Source organism: Vulpes lagopus, chromosome 2 (assembly GCF_018345385.1).
Source record: "Vulpes lagopus strain Blue_001 chromosome 2, ASM1834538v1, whole genome shotgun sequence".
Taxonomy (NCBI): Eukaryota; Metazoa; Chordata; class Mammalia; order Carnivora; family Canidae; genus Vulpes; species Vulpes lagopus.
Window position 1 is genome coordinate 163,666,121 of NC_054825.1, and position 15,174 is coordinate 163,681,294.

The window sequence follows — 15,174 nt, forward strand, 5'->3', positions numbered from 1 at the left end:
TATTTTTCTCTTTTAAGGTTATCATATTTGCAATATTGCCCCAGCTCCAGCCAACCCCCCCCGCCCCCCCGTAATTTTTTCTTTAAAATGGGAACAAATAGTATCCACCTCATGGGGTCTTGAGAGTTCAATAAGAATTTTTGCCAAGTATTTTCTTTTTTTTTTAAGATTTTATTTATTTATTCATGAGAGACAGAGAGGCAGAGACATAGGCAGAGGGAGAAGCAGGTTCCATGCAGGGAACCCGATGTGGGACTTGATCCTGGGACCCCAGGACCACGCCCTGTGCCGAAGGCAGTGCCAAACCACAGAGGCACCCAGGTGTCCCTGCCAAGCGTTTTATTAACACAGGCTGTCAAGTGGTGGACTCCTTAGCTTTATTAGTGTTAAGTTCATTCTTTCTGTTATTTCTTCAGTATTCTTGTTCCTCTCTCCCTTTCTCTCTTCCTTTGTTGAGTTGTGGGTAATTTTATAAGACTTAAATTTTTTTAAAAAATTATATATAGGGAAAAAAATTATATATAGGGGATCCCTGGGTGGCTCAGCGGTTTGGCGCCTGCCTCTGGCCCAGGGCGTGATCCTGGAGTCCCGGGATCGAGTCCTGCATCGGGGCTCCCTGCATGGAGCCTGCTTCTCCCTCTGCTGTGTCTCTGCTTCTCTCTCTGTGTGTGTCTCTCATGAATAAATAAATAAAATCTTAAAAAAATTATATAGTAGTTGGGATGCCTGGGTGGCTCAGTGGTTGAATGCGTCTGCCATTGACTCATGGAGCCTGCTTCTCCCTCTGCTTATGTCTCTGCCTCTCTGTGTCTGTCATGTATAAATAAATAAAAATCTTTTAAAAATTATATATAGTTGTAACATACATAAAGTGTTAAATCTTAAGCTATAGCTCAATCAAATTTGTATAGAGTAGGAGTGCCTGGGTGGCTCAGTCGGTAAAGCATCTGATTTGGCTCAGTTCATGATCTCCAGGTCCTGGGATTGAGCCCCAAATTAAGCTCCTTGTTCAGCAGGGAGTCTGTTATCCCCTTTTCTTTGCCCCCCGCCCACCACATGCACTTTCTCTCTCTCTTAAGTATGTAAATAAATCTTAAAAAAATTTTGTATAGAGGGTTGTCTGGGTGGCTCAGCGGTTGAGCATCTGCCTTCCGCTCAGGGCGTGATCCCGGATCTGGGGATGGAGTCCCACATCAGGCTCCCTGTGAGGAACCTGCTTTTCCCTCTGCCTGTGTCTCTGCCTCTCTCTGTGTATCTCTCATGAATAAATAAAATCTTTTAAAAATTTTGTATAGAGTAATACATTAATGAAACCACCTATATATAGAAAGAGAGTATTGTCCACAACTCAGAAGCCTTATTCACACCTCCTAATCATTACCTTCCAAAGTAACTACTTTTGATTATGGCTTATTTTGCTGAACATTATGTTTATGAGATTCATCGCATAGCAATGGGTCATTCTTTTTGCTGCTGTATAATTTCCCACTGATGGATATACCACAATTTAAAACATTTCAGACTTTTTTAAAAAAAGATTTTATTTATTTATTCATGAGAGACAGAGACACAGGCAGAGGGAGAAGCAGGCTCCATGCAGGGAGCCCGATGTGGGTGAGAGTCCATCCTGGGTCTCCAGGCTCACACCCTGTGCTGAAGGTGGTGCTAAACCGCTGAGCCACCCAGGCTGCCCTAAACATTTCACTCTTGATGGGCATTGGGTTGTTCCTGCTTTTTGGCAATTATGAATACTGTTGCCATTAATTATTTATTTCAATTTTCTTTAATCAGTTTCAATAATGTTTTACAGTTTTTGTTTCGAGACCTAGCAAACCTTTTGTTAAGTTTATTTTTAGGTATTTTATTTTTATGCTAATGCGAATCATATTTTTTAAAATTTCATTTGAATTTTTTTGTTTTAAATGTGTAGGAATATAATTTTTTATTTTTATACATAGTGAAGGGTAGCAGAATGTGCCACCCGAAAACATGCCACTATGGTGTAAGAATCAATGTGAACCGCAGCCCCGGAGGCGCAGCGGTTTGACGCCGCCTGCAGCCTGGGGTGTGATCCTGGAGACCCAGATTGAGTCCCACATCGGGCTCCCTGCATGAAGCCAAGCTTCTCCCTCTGCCTGTGTCTCTGCCTCTCTCTGTGTCCATGAATAAATAAATAAAATCTTAAAAAAAAAAAGAATCAATGTGAGCTGAAGACAATTGAGAAGAAGCAGATACAAGAAAAGCTCTCTGTTTTCCTCCTATTTGCCTGAAAGCTGGACATAAATCTGTAAAGATGTTCCCCCTCCCTTTTCTACCAGGAAGGACAAAAGTTAATAACTGAAGACAACTCTAGATTCTTACCAACCTAGGACAGCACTGAAAGAATCTAATACAATAAACTTTACTATCTCCACTGGTTCATCCATATACTTTCTTTCTTACAATTTGCAGTTCTAGAAACTTAAACCTATTTGCCTTTGTCTTGTCATTTCTCTGAAAATGTACTGTACTTTTAAAAAGCTGCTGTATAAACCCCCAATTCCTTTTTTTTAAAAAAATATTTTATTTACTTATTCAGGAGAGACACACAGAGAGAGGCAGAGACTTAGGCAGGGGGAGAAGCCTGATCCCCGCAGGGAGCCTGATGCAGTACTTGATTCCAGGAGATTCCAGGACCCTGGGATCATGACCCAAACCAAAGGCAGATGCTTGTCACTGGGCCACCCAGGTGCCCCTTTAAACCCCAATTCTAATCACTCCTTTCAGTTTCTTCTCTCTGTGTATAAATCGGAATATATCTTCCCGGTGAATTGACTCCCCTATCACTATAAAATGTCCCTGTTTACTTTTAGCAATGTTTTTTGCCTTAATGATGACTTTGATGTACAAAGTAGCTACTCCAGCATTATTTTTATTGTATACAGGGTATATATTTTTCCACCCCGGAACTTTCCATCTTTCTGTGTCCTTATAGTTGAGGTGTGGCTCTTGTAACAACACAAGTTTCTTGTGTGTGTGTGTGTGTGAACTGCTAATATTTGACCTTATAATTTTTGTTATTTTTAAAAAATATTTATTCATAAGAGACACAGAGAGAGACAGAGAAATAGACAGAGGGAGAAGCAGGCTCCCCACAAGGAGCCCGATGCAGGACTTGATCCCGCATTCCGGGATCAGGACCTGAGCCAAAGGCAGAGGCTCAACCGCTGAACCACCCAGGCATCCCCACTTTTGTTATTTTTAAAAAATATTCTATTTCAGAGAGAGAGAGAAATAGAGAAAGAGAGAGAGAGAGAGAGCACAAATGAGTGGAGGGATACAGGGAGAGGGAGAAGAGGGAGCAGAGAGCCTGATCTGGTACTCGATTCCAGGATTCTGAGATCATGACCTGAGCTGAAACCAAGAACTGGGTGCTCAACCCACTGAGCCACCCAGGCACCCTTTTTGCTCAATATTTTGTAAGTTTCAGTCACACTGTTACATGAAGTTGTAGATCAGAAAGTTTTTGCCCTTTATTTGGAGTATTTAGATCTGGTTACTTAAAATAAATCTTGATATTTTGAAAAATCTCAAACATATACAAACTGAGAAGTTCCATCTATCCAACACCTTGCTTTAACACTGGTTAATATCCAGCCATTCTCATGACATTTATACCTCCACTCTCACCCCCACTTTATATTGTTATGATTTTTTAATATTTCCAAATTTCAGGTAAATTTACATGTATAGAAAGGCATAGGTCTTGGGGCAATTCTAACAAAGTTTCATTTAGTTTTATTTTTTTTAAATTTATTTTTTATTTATTTATTTTTTTATTTTATTTATTTATTTTTTTATTTAGTTTTAATGTAGTACTAATATATTTGTTTTAATATATCATTTTACCATTTGTTTTCCATTTCCCCCCACCTATTCTGTGTATTCTCTTCTGGATTTCTTTTATACTAATGAAGTATTTATTATTATTACTGTTATTATTTTATTGTCTTCTGTTATATTTTAGTTATAGTCTTTTGTTATTCTTTTGGTGGATTTCCTAGATACTACAATATGCAGCCTTGGCTTATCAGGGTTCTATCTTAAATTAGTACTTTTTACCATTTTTTGGACAATGTGAGAAACTTACAACACCTTAATTCTATTTAGCTCTTCTTACCTTGTGTTACTGTTGTCTTGCATTTTAATTCTACAGATATTTTAAATGCCAGTAGCATTATGGTTACTGTTTTAAGCAGTCAATGTTCATTTAAGTTGGCACATACTTACCTTTCCCAATGTTCTTTATTCCTCCCTGCCTCACCCAATTTTCATTTGGAATAATTTCCTGCTATCTGATAGACTTACTTAGCATGGCCTTTTGTGTTGGGCTGCTGAAACTGAATGCTTTGTTTCAGTTTGTCTGAAAAATCTATTTTATTTTGTCACTACTTTTGAAGGATGCTTTCACTGGGTAGAATATTCTAGATTGACAATTGCTTTCTTTCAGTAACTTAAATATGTCATTGCATTTTTTGTTTTGTTTTTATTTATTTATTCACAAGAGACATAGACAGAGAGGCAGAGACATAGGCAGAGGGAGAAGCAGGCTCCCTGTGGGAAGACTGATGTGGGACTTGATCTTAGGAGCTTGGGATCAAGACGTGGGCCAAAAACAGGTGCTTAACCGACTGAGCCACCCAAACACCCCACTCTCCATCTTTTCATGCATTTTTGAGAACATATCAATTAGAGGTAGTTGAAGGTATGTGTCTGAGAATGCTGGTATCAATAGACACATACATCTATTGTCTTTTTTTTTCTCTTGGTTTCCAGTCATTTGTCCCGTCTCCCAGCAAAACTAGTAATTCTTACATTAAAATGTGAATATTGGGGCACCTGGGTGGCTCAGTTGTCGAAGTGTCTGCCTTGGGCTCAGGTCATGATCTCAGGGTCCTAGGATGGAGCCCTGGGTTGGGCTCCCTGCTTGGCGGGGAGTCTGCTTCTCCCTCTTCTTCTGCCCCCCTCACTCAAATAAATAAATAAAAAATTAAAACATTTGAATATTGTATATAAAAACTGTACTCTTTGGGTCATATTGTCTTCCTTTAGAAAGGATTTAATTTTCTTCTGTCATGCAGATAGAGTACGTATGGATAGATCACCATGATCCACATGAGGCTGGTATGTTTTGGTTTGTCATTCCTGATGGTGTGAAGACTTTCCTGACTGTCTTAGGAAAGCTGGAAGTGTTTACTAGGTCTCTCCTCCTTGGCAGGCCCTCAATTCCCATTGTTATGTACCTAATACTACAAGATTGCAAATTTCTCTTCTATCTTTATTTTTTCAGAAGCAACTTTCTTCTTGATTTCTTGGTTTCTGCTTAATTTCTATTTCTTCATCTTCATCATCTTCCTCTTTTAGTTAGTTTATTTTTAATAATCTCTACACCCAATGTGGGGCTTGAACTCATGACCCTGAGATCAAGAGTTACATGCTCCATTGACTGAACCAGCCAAGTGTCCCTTGCTATCTTCTTTTTAATCTGCAGGACTAGTTTCAGTAGTCTAGTTTCTCAAACTCAGTCAAGTTCAGATATTAACAATCTTTGCCCAGTCTGTTGTTTCTCATTACCTTGGCCCATGGTAATGAACAGAATCCTTCATTTTTATGGAATGAAATCAATTTCTTTATTTTTTTAAGATTTTTATTTATTTATTCTTGAGAGACAGAGAGAGAGAGAGAGAGAAAGAGAGAGAGAGAGAGAGGCAGAGACACAGGCAGAGGGAGGAGCAGGCTCCATGCAGGGACCCCGACGCGGGACTCAATCCCAGGACTCCAGGACCACACCCTGGGCTGAAGGCAGGCGCCAAACCACTGAGCCACCTGGGCTGCCCTATTTTTTATTTTTTTTAAAGATTTTATTTATTTATTCATGAGAGACACACAGAGAGAGGTAGAGACATAGGCAGAGGGAGAAACAGGCTCCTCACAAGGAGCCCAATGTAAGACTTGATCCCATGATCTAAGCCAAAGGCAGATGCTCAACCACTGAGCCATCCAGAGGTCCTAAAATCAATTTCTTTAATTTATGATTCATCCTTTTGAGATTTTTGAAAAGATATTCCTAATACTCTCCTAAATTTTATTAACTTGATGTCTTTAACTTCTGCATTTGAGGGGTGCCTGGGTGGCTCAGTGGTTGAAAGTCTGCCTTCAGCTCAGGGCATGATCGTGGGGTCTGGGATTGAGTCTCGCAGGGAGCCTACTTCTCCCTTTGTCTGTGTCTCTGCTTCTCCCTCTGTGTCTCTCATGAATAAATAAAATCTTAAAAAAATAAAGACTTCCGCATCTGAGACTTTATTAGCAGGTGGTACTCACCTTGCACAATGTTGTAGGTGGGGTTAGGGAGCTCATAACTATACTCTTTAAAGACTTATCTGGGGGCAGCCTGGGTGGCTCAGCGGTTTAGCGCCACCTTCAGCTTAGGGCGTGATCCTGGAGACCCCGGATCCAGTCCCATGTCAGGCTCCCTGCATGGAGCCCTCCCCCCAATCTCTCTCTGTGCCTCTCATGAATAAATAAATAAAATCTTAAAAAAAAAAAAAAAAAAACTTACCTGGGCCTTAGGCCAGTTAGACAGGAATAAAGTAGTAAAGGATGAGAGACAGTCTGCACTTTCTTGGACCTCACATTCTCCAAAATCATCCCAGACGGCCCCCTCCCCTCATTATCACATCCCTGACTGACCCCAGCATCTATCTCCCAGCAGTTTCACAAAACTGGGTGAGAGCTCCAATATCTATCTACTTGGTTACCCAGGCCTCTTGTCCCTGATGTTATCCTGACTTGGGGATTGTTGGGGGGCAGGTATTCATTCATAACAGAGAATTTATTAGCTCAATAAATATTTACTGAATTCCAAGCACTGGGGATTAAGCCATGAGCAAGACAAAACCCATCCTCATGGGTCTTAGTGGAAAGAAGGTGTTGAAAGGCCAATCAAGTTCTGTTATTCCTTTTTTTAAAAATATTTTATTTATTTATTCATGAGAGAGAGAGAGAGAGAGAGAGGCAGAGATACAGGCAGAGGGATAAGCAGGCTCCATGCAGGGAGCCCGACGTGGGACTCGATCCGGGGTCTCCAGGATCACGGCCTGGTCCAAAGGCAGTGCTAAACCGCTGAGCCACCCAGGCTGCCCAAGTTCTGTTATTCCTTATGAGGAATCCATATTGATGCTTTTTTTTTTTTTTTTTTAAGATTTTACTTATTTATTCATGAGAGGCACATAGAGAGAAGCAAGACATAGGCAGAGGGAGAAATAGGCTCCTTGCAGGGAGCCCGATGTGGGACTTGATCCCCAGACCCTGGGATCATGCCCTGAGCTGAAGGCAGACGCTCAACTACTGAGCCACCCAGGCATTCCCATATTGATGCCTTTTGGTAGTAATCAAAAAGCTAAATTTTCAGGGGTGTTCAGCTGGCTCAGATGGTAGAGTATGCAACTCTTGATCTCAGGGTTATGAGCTCAAGTCCCGTTTTTGTTGTAGAGATTAAAATCTTTTTTTTTTTTTTAATTTTTTTTTTATTTTATTTATGATAGTCACAGAGAGAGAGAGAGAGAGAGAGAGAGAGAGAGAGAGAGGCAGAGACACAGGCAGAGGGAGAAGCAGGCTCCATGCACCGGGAGCCCGACGTGGGATTCGATCCCGGGTCTCCAGGATCGCGCCCTGGGCCAAAGACAGGCGCCAAACCGCTGCGCCACCCAGGGATCCCTAGAGATTAAAATCTTAAGAAAAAAACCCAAAAACCTAAATTTTCTATAGAAAATTCACTTTTATTTATGCCCATGCATTTCTAGGTTCTTGAGTGTGCTGGGGTGATCCAACTGTTAGCCTGGGCTTCAAGGGAGAAAGCTTATGTCATGTCTGCATCCCCCGCAGGACTCAGCACCAAGATGACCCTGATGTGCCTTCTTGATGAGGGAGAGGTCTTTTTTTTTTTTTTAGATTTTATTTATTTATTTATTTATTTATTTATTTATTTATTTATTTATTTATGATAGACAGAGAGAGAGAGAGAGAGAGACAGACAGACACAGGAGGAGGGAGAAGCAGGCTCCATGTCGGGAGCCTGACGTGGGACTCGATCCCGGGACTCCAGGATCGCGCCCTGGGCCAAAGGCAGGTGCTAAACCGCTGAGCCACCCAGGGATCCCCTAGGCAGAGGTCTTGAGGGCAGGTTCTCAAGGACATAGGAGACATACTGGGTGTGGGGGCATAATGGATAGGGCACCCAAGACAGGGTCTGTGAATGCCCAGATTTGGCAGAGGCATCAGGCCTGGTGGGCCTAGAGGGACAAAGGGAGAGACAAACAGATTAAGTCAAAGGTGGAATCAACAGGTTAAGAGTCAGAGAATGAGAAGAAAAACGAGAGCGCACAAATGGGCGGGTGTGAATGTAAGAGAAACAGGGCTGGAGTGTCAGGATCTGGATCTGTGGCAGGCAGAAAACTTGCCCCCCAAAGATGGCCATCCTTTCCAGTTTCTGGAACCTGGGATGCTGTCTGGGTGGGCCCAATCTGATCCTGTGAGCCTTTAAAGCCCAGAACTGTCTCACACTGGAAGAGGAGGAGGCCTGGGGGGATGGTGCAGAAGGGAAAGTCCATGATAGTCTGGCATCTGAGGTGTAGTAAGGTCCACACTTGAGGACTGGAGCAAGGCCTCTAGAAGCTAAGGGTGGGTGGTCACAGCCAGGGCCCTGAGTCCAATTGCAAGGGACTTGATTGTGCCAACACCCTGAATGATCTTTTTAAAATTTTATTTATTTATTTATTTATTTATTTATTTATTTATTTATTTTTATTTATTTATTTATGATAGTCACAGAGAGAGAGAGACAGAGACACAGGCAGAGGGAGAAGCAGGCTCCATGCACCGGGAGACCGACGTGGGATTCGATCCCGGGTCTCCAGGATCGCGCCCTGGGCCAAAGGCAGGCGCTAAACCGCTGCACCACCCAGGGATCCCCAGTTACCCAATTTAAAAAAAATTTTTTTTTAGATTTTTGTTCATGAGAGACACAGAGAGGCAGAGACATAGGCAGAGGGAGAAGCAGGCTCCATGCAGGGAGACCGACGTGGGACTGAATTCCAGGACTCCAGGATCATGCCCTGTGCTGAAGGTAGGCGCTAAACCGCCGAGCCACCTAGGGATCCCCCCAATCATTTATTTTTATTTTTATTTTTTCAATCATTTAAAAAAAAGATTTATTATTTGTTCATGACACACACACACATGGAGAGGCAGAGACATAGGCAGAGGGAGAAGCAGGCTCCCCGCAGGGAGTCCGATGCAGGACTCAATCCCGGATCCTGGGATCACACCCTGAGCCGAAGGCAGATGCTCAACGGCTGAGTCACCCAGGGGTCCCTTTTTTGAGATTTTAAAAAATTTGTGAGAGAGCATGAGACAGAGAGAGCACCAGCAGCGGGGGAGGAGTAGAGGGAGAGGGAGAAGCAGACTCTCTGCTGAGCAGGGAGTCCCATGCGGGGCTCCATCCCAGGACCCCATGATCATGACCTGAGTGGAAGGCAGACGCTTAACCCACTGAGCCACCCAGGTGCCCCTAACCTGAATGATTTTATAAGCAGATTCCTCCTACAGCCTCCAGATAAGAGTTCAGCAGGCCAACACCTTGATTTTGATCTTGTGAGACCCTGTGCAGAGGACCAGCTGAGGCATCCTGGTTTTCTGATCTATAGATCTGTGGGAGAATACATATGCATTCTCAGTTTGTGGTCACTTGTTGGGGCAGTAATAAGAAACAGGAGGACAGCTAGGGCTGGAGGTGATGAGAATTGCTCAGTGGGCAAACAGACAACATCTGAGGGAGGAAAGTGAGCCTGAAGATCTTGGCAAGAGCCGGTGGTGGCATGGCCAGATGTCACTCTCAGGGCTAGGGGGTTGAGGGGACTTGCCATGATCCTGTTGGCTGAGGCCTGGGGACAGATCCTGAAAGGAGAAAGTGCTGCTAGATGTAAGAACTTTATTTCCATATGGTGCTTGGGGTGGGGTCTGGCTGGGGGTACATGCAGGTGTTCCCTAGCCCCCACCCTATAGCTGCTGAGAGGGCCTGAGGATGTACAGGAAGTGGGTCTTGCGGGCTGGCAGCCTGGAGTGGGAGGACCCCTGGGTCCCCTCTTCAAGGCTGTCCTCGTGACTCCCCTCCCGGAGCCCATCCCGGATGGCCTGCAGGCGGTGTCGCTTTTCACTGAGCCAGCGGCCACCCTCTTGAATGTCCTGGTGGGACCTCCGCCGTGGCAGCTTCATTATCCAGAAGGCCACTCGGGGATGGGGTTCTGGGTGGAAGCTGTCAATGGCTTTCGGGACAGGCACCAGGGCTTCCTTCTCCTCTATCTTGGGTACCTGGGGGAAGAAGGACAAGGAAACCTCTCAAATTCCAAATGACAATCCCAGGATGCCAAGTCTTCCCTGGCATGTGTAGTCAACCCATTTTGCCACCTACGGGGCTTTGGGTGTTTAAAGCTCATTTTGTCATTTACAAAGCACTGGGTTTACAAGTACTTTAGAATTAAAAAAAAAAAAAAAAACAAAAAAACCCTGAGATTTATAGAACGCTCTGGGACCGAAAGCACATTTCGGAGATTTCAAAAGCATTTTAGGATTAAACATACTCTAAGGTTTAGAAAGCAGTTGGAAATGTACAAATCACCTTGGGATTAAAAGCTCTTGGCTTTAGTAAAGCAGGACCATGACTGCATGTGTGATCCTCGATTGAATCCTGGATCAAAGACCAAATCAGCTCTTTAGGGACAGCTTTTGGTCCCTCTTCAGGATATTTGAGTATGCCCTGAATGTCTATTTGGTCCTTGCTACTCAAAGCATGGGCTATGGACCAGCAGCATCAGCAACATTTGGGAGTTTGTTAGACATACAAATTAGCAAATCAGACACCCAGACCTACTGAATCAGAGTCTGTATTTTTCTGAGAAGTCCTGTAGGAGATTGTTATGGGCTGGATTGTGTCTCCGCTCCCCCACCCTCCCTCCTATGTTGAAGTCCTAATTCCTAGCACCTCATAATGTGATCTTATTTGGAAACAGGGTCACTACAGATTTTATTAGTTAAGACGAGATCATTAGGGTGGGCCCTAATCTAATACAACTGGCGTCCTTATGCAAAGGGGAAATCTGGACACAGAAGTGTACACAGAGAGGCCATGAAAGATAAAGGCAGAGATGGGGGTGGGGAGGATGCTTCTACATTTCAAGGAATGCTAAAGATTTTTCAGCAGACCACCAGAAGCTAGGGGAGAGGCATGGAATGGATTCTTCCTCGCAGCCCCAGAAAGAACTAGAGGAGGCTAGGTGTTCCAAGACCAAGGTGTCATCAAGCCTCCAGAACTGGGAAACAATACATTTCTGTTTCAGCCACCCAATTTATGGTAGCCCTAGCAAACTAACACAGAGATAAAAGTGTGCGTATCGATGTGAAATTTCTGGGGTGTAAAAATGATACTGTGGTCGTGCAGGCAAATGCATTATTCTTTTTGGAGATACCCACTGGAGGATTTAAGGGTGGAGTGTCATGATATCAATCATTTACTGTCACACAGTTCAAAAGTAAAAACAAATGTGGGACAATGTTAACAAGTGGTGCATCTAGGCCAGTGGTTCTCAACGGAAGTCGAGAGACATTTTGGGTTGTCACAATTGGTGGGGGAGGGGAGATGCTACTTCCATCTAGTGGGTGGAGGTAGTGACTGCTGATAAATGTCCTAAGTGCACAGGATGCCCCCCCCCCCCCCCCGCAGCAAAAGATTACCCAGCCCCAATTGCTAATGGTGCTAACGTTGAGAAACTCTGCTCTGTGGAAAAAGGAATACAGGCTTATTGTATTATATATTTTTCAACTCTTCTGTGGATCTGAAAATTTAAAAATAAAAACCTGGGTGTGTGTGGAAGACCCACATGGGGGTTCTTAAAATGTTTTAGGATAAAAAAAATGTTTTAGGATAAAAAAAGTTTTAGGATAAAAAAATGTTTTAGGATAAAAAAAATGTTTTAGGATTAAAAAAAAGCATTTTGTGGTTAGCGTCACCCTTAGAGGTTTACAAAGATGAGATATACAAACCATTTGGGATTCAAAAAGTATTTTGGAACAAAAAAAAATCACATTTTGAAGTCTGGAGAGAGAGAGAGAGAGAGAGAGAGAGAGAGGGAGATCTGCTTAGCCCTTTGGGATAGATTAAAAAAATACTTGGAGGTTTGCAGAGTACTTTGAGATCAAAACACATTTTTGGGTTTACAAGGGTGAAGATTACCCAGGACTTGGAATTAAAAGCACTTCTTGGTTTACAAAACTGTCTGGGGTTTACTAAACGAGTGGGAATATATACAAATGAGGTTGTAAATCTCATTTCTGAGAGCTGGTTGGTCCCTTTGACAGATGACAAAACTGAGGCCCTGTGAGAAGCAGCACCGAACAGTTGAGAGTGTCAACCCATCTTCCCATGTTTGTCAGGGGCATGTCCTAACCTTCCAGTCACCCTCCAAACTCCCCTCTCCTGGCTCAATGGATGCCACCACCTGCTTGGAGATCAGCACCTCTCCTGTTTTGTTGTCTGTCACCTGCGAGGACAGGAGGAGAGAGTGAGAGCAAAACCGCTTTCTTCCTCTGCCCTCCTCCCCACAGATACTGCAGCACAAGGGATCATGGGAAGACTCCAGGAAGGACTTCCCAGCATGGGCACCTTGTCGATCTGTAGGTGGCTAGAGAGAGTGTTGTTCCCCAGCCGGTGCTCCTGGTTCTCTTCTTGGTGGTAGTTTCTGGGGAGGCCTCGGAAGTCCATGGGGGCTGAGAAGAAGCTGTCCATGCCCCGCAGCAAGTCATCCTGGGGCCAAAGGAGGGACCATTGATCTGTTGGACCTCAAGACTTCCCAGTAAATCGTAAATCTGAAGCCCTACCACGGTATCCTGGAGGCCTTGCCCCATGTACCTCCCAGCTCCTTCTCTGTCCTCTGAGCCTTAGGGCCTAACCAGGTGACTTTCTGCCCCATATCCCATGTGTCCTGGCTCTATCCTGTCCCATTATTTTCCTATTCTTGTTCCCGCTCCCTGCCCACGTCCTGTTGTCTCTATGGCCCCATCATTCCCTTCTCCTTCCAAGTCTCTCTTTCCATTCAGTCTTTTGTCGCTGTCCCCTCTCTGCTTGATTTCCTTCCACTCTTCCTATCTCACGGTCTGCCTGTGCCTCTCTATTCATCTCTCTCTCGGTCCCCTTGACTCCCCCTCTTCCCGTCTGTCCTGTCTGGCCGCAACCCATCTTCCATTCTGTCTCTCTGAATCCCTGCCATCCCTCACTCCCCATTTGCCGCTGTCCCTCTTTTTACCTCTTCTTACCCCCCCCCCCTACTCCGACGCTTGCCATTGCTCACTTTCAGGAAAAGCCGGGTGAAGCCTTGGATTAGGCTCTGTAGGCCTAGAAAACCCGAGGAGCTCTCCTGGGCGTCAGCATCGCGGATGGGGGCTGCAGTGGAGGGGGGCACCAGGGCAGAGGGGAGCAGCAGCAGCAGGACCAGAGGTTGCCACATTGCGGGGCGGGCCGGGAGGCTGTGGCAGCGGTAGGGGTCAGAGTCCCCACACCCTAAATAATCACGCCCCCACCCGAGACCTGCACCCCTTTTCTATCCTTGGCCGGGGCAATTCCTCACACCCCGCCCACTACCCCCGCCCCGTCCTTCTGCCCGCAACCCCCCTCCATCGCTTCAGGCCCCGCCTCTTCTCCCAGGCCCCCAGCTCCCTCGGGCGCTGCCTCTCCTGCAAATCTCATTCCTCTGCTTCGCCCACATTCATACCCAGATCTCATTCTTCACCTTCTCCCACGCCCCGCCCCTTCTCCTGGGCCGTGCCTTTACGCTAGACCACAGCCCGGGCACCGGACTCTCAGACTCTGGCGGTCCGTCCACGGACTGTTAAATCTAAACAGTTCTGGTCTCGAGCCCAGACGGGATACCTGGAGCGTTGGATCAGCAACGCGAGCCTTAGCCTCGCCCCTATTGTCTGACCACGCCCCCATCTGCTGACCTCACCCGCGAGCGGGGCCCGCTATTGGGTGGTCACGCCCTTAAGGGCAAAGCCACGCCTCTACTCGTTAACCACGCCTCCGTCGTCAGGCCACGCCCCCGCCGGTTGCCCTCGGCCCCGAAGACCGAGTGTGGCCTGTATTCTCGGATCTTCGCACTCGCGTCCGGCCTCCAATCGCAGATGGCCACGCCCCCTGCTTTAGCGCCGTGCCCCCACACCTGGGCCACTCCTCTTCGCCCCAGATCTCGCCGCCAGGCCCCTCGGTTCCATTCTTAGGCTCCCAGTGCTCAAGAAGAGCCCGGGTCCGAACATTCTGGTTCATCCACTCCTGAGTTTGGGATTTATCTCTGAGAGTTTCTCCGTGTCCTTTCTCGTCTTCTTCGGGTTTTGAAACTATTACTGCATTCAACAGAATGCAATGGAGGGACGCTGAGCTGGAACCCTCTTCGGTTCCTCTAAGAAGCTCCACTCTCTCTGGAAACCTAAATCCAGTCCTATGTTCTATCTTCCTAGGAATCCAAAATCCAGGCTCCCTTCTGAAGCCCCAGAGTCCGGAGCACAGGCCCCTCTGATTCCCTGAATTTGAATATCCAACTCCAAATCTTTAAGGATCCAGGAGTCCGCTGAGATACCGAGGCTGTCTCCCCACAGGAAACCCTGTTGTCTTAGAAGCCAATCAAAAACCCATCCTCACCTCAATCTTCAAAAATATATTTGAGGCCGAACAGAAGAGATCTTTTTGTGGTCTTATCACTTCCACATCCGCAACATACAAAGACACTAGAGGGTAGTCAAAAGTCCAGACTCCCAGCCCCCTCCCCTTTCAGACCCAGTTTTCTTGGCCCCCATCAAACTTCTCCCTGGGACCTAGGAGTCAGGATCCCCCATCCCTTTCCTCTCCCAGGGATGCAAGCATCTGAGTCCTGAAGTTCCTACCAGGCCCAAGCTAGACTTTACCTTTCCTTTTGCCAAAGCAAAAATCCTCCTCCAAACTGTCACCGTCGGATCCCCCTTCCTTGTGTCCGGCTCGCGGGCCCGCCCCCCCTCCGGTCCCTCCCACTTTTCCCAAACAAAGCTCCCGGGCAA

The 15,174-nt window shown here is 45.5% G+C and overlaps 1 protein-coding gene across 7 annotated transcripts; it reads right to left on the reverse strand.

Annotated features, from left to right (window-relative positions):
- Window positions 1–10,013: 10,013 nt before the first annotated feature.
- Window positions 10,014–15,121, reverse strand: DKKL1 (dickkopf like acrosomal protein 1). 7 transcript variants are annotated; one of them, XM_041744703.1, is made up of 5 exons: window positions 15,046–15,101; window positions 13,440–13,614; window positions 12,755–12,895; window positions 12,540–12,632; window positions 10,014–10,407 (listed from the first exon to the last, which is right to left on the reverse strand). In XM_041744703.1, the coding sequence occupies exons 2-5, from the start codon at window positions 13,593–13,595 to the stop codon at window positions 10,096–10,098; spliced, it is 702 nt and encodes a 233-aa protein (XP_041600637.1). In that variant the 5' UTR covers window positions 13,596–13,614; window positions 15,046–15,101; the 3' UTR covers window positions 10,014–10,095. The 7 variants fall into 7 exon arrangements, with proteins under 7 accessions (XP_041600637.1, XP_041600640.1, XP_041600639.1 ...); XM_041744706.1 differs by lacking the exon at window positions 15,046–15,101 and adding an exon at window positions 14,089–14,110; XM_041744705.1 differs by lacking the exon at window positions 15,046–15,101 and adding an exon at window positions 14,018–14,058.
- Between the last annotated feature and the right edge of the window lie 53 nt (window positions 15,122–15,174).

What these genes read in the sequence shown, in the direction of transcription:
- DKKL1 (XM_041744702.1), bottom strand. An exon ending in TCACCCGGCTTTTCCTGAAA is followed by an intron (nt 12,896 to 13,439) that starts GTGAGCAATGGC and finishes CTTTGGCCCCAG; the next exon opens with GATGACTTGCTGCGGGGCAT. An exon ending in GCCACCTACAGATCGACAAG is followed by an intron (nt 12,633 to 12,754) that starts GTGCCCATGCTG and finishes CTGTCCTCGCAG; the next exon opens with GTGACAGACAACAAAACAGG.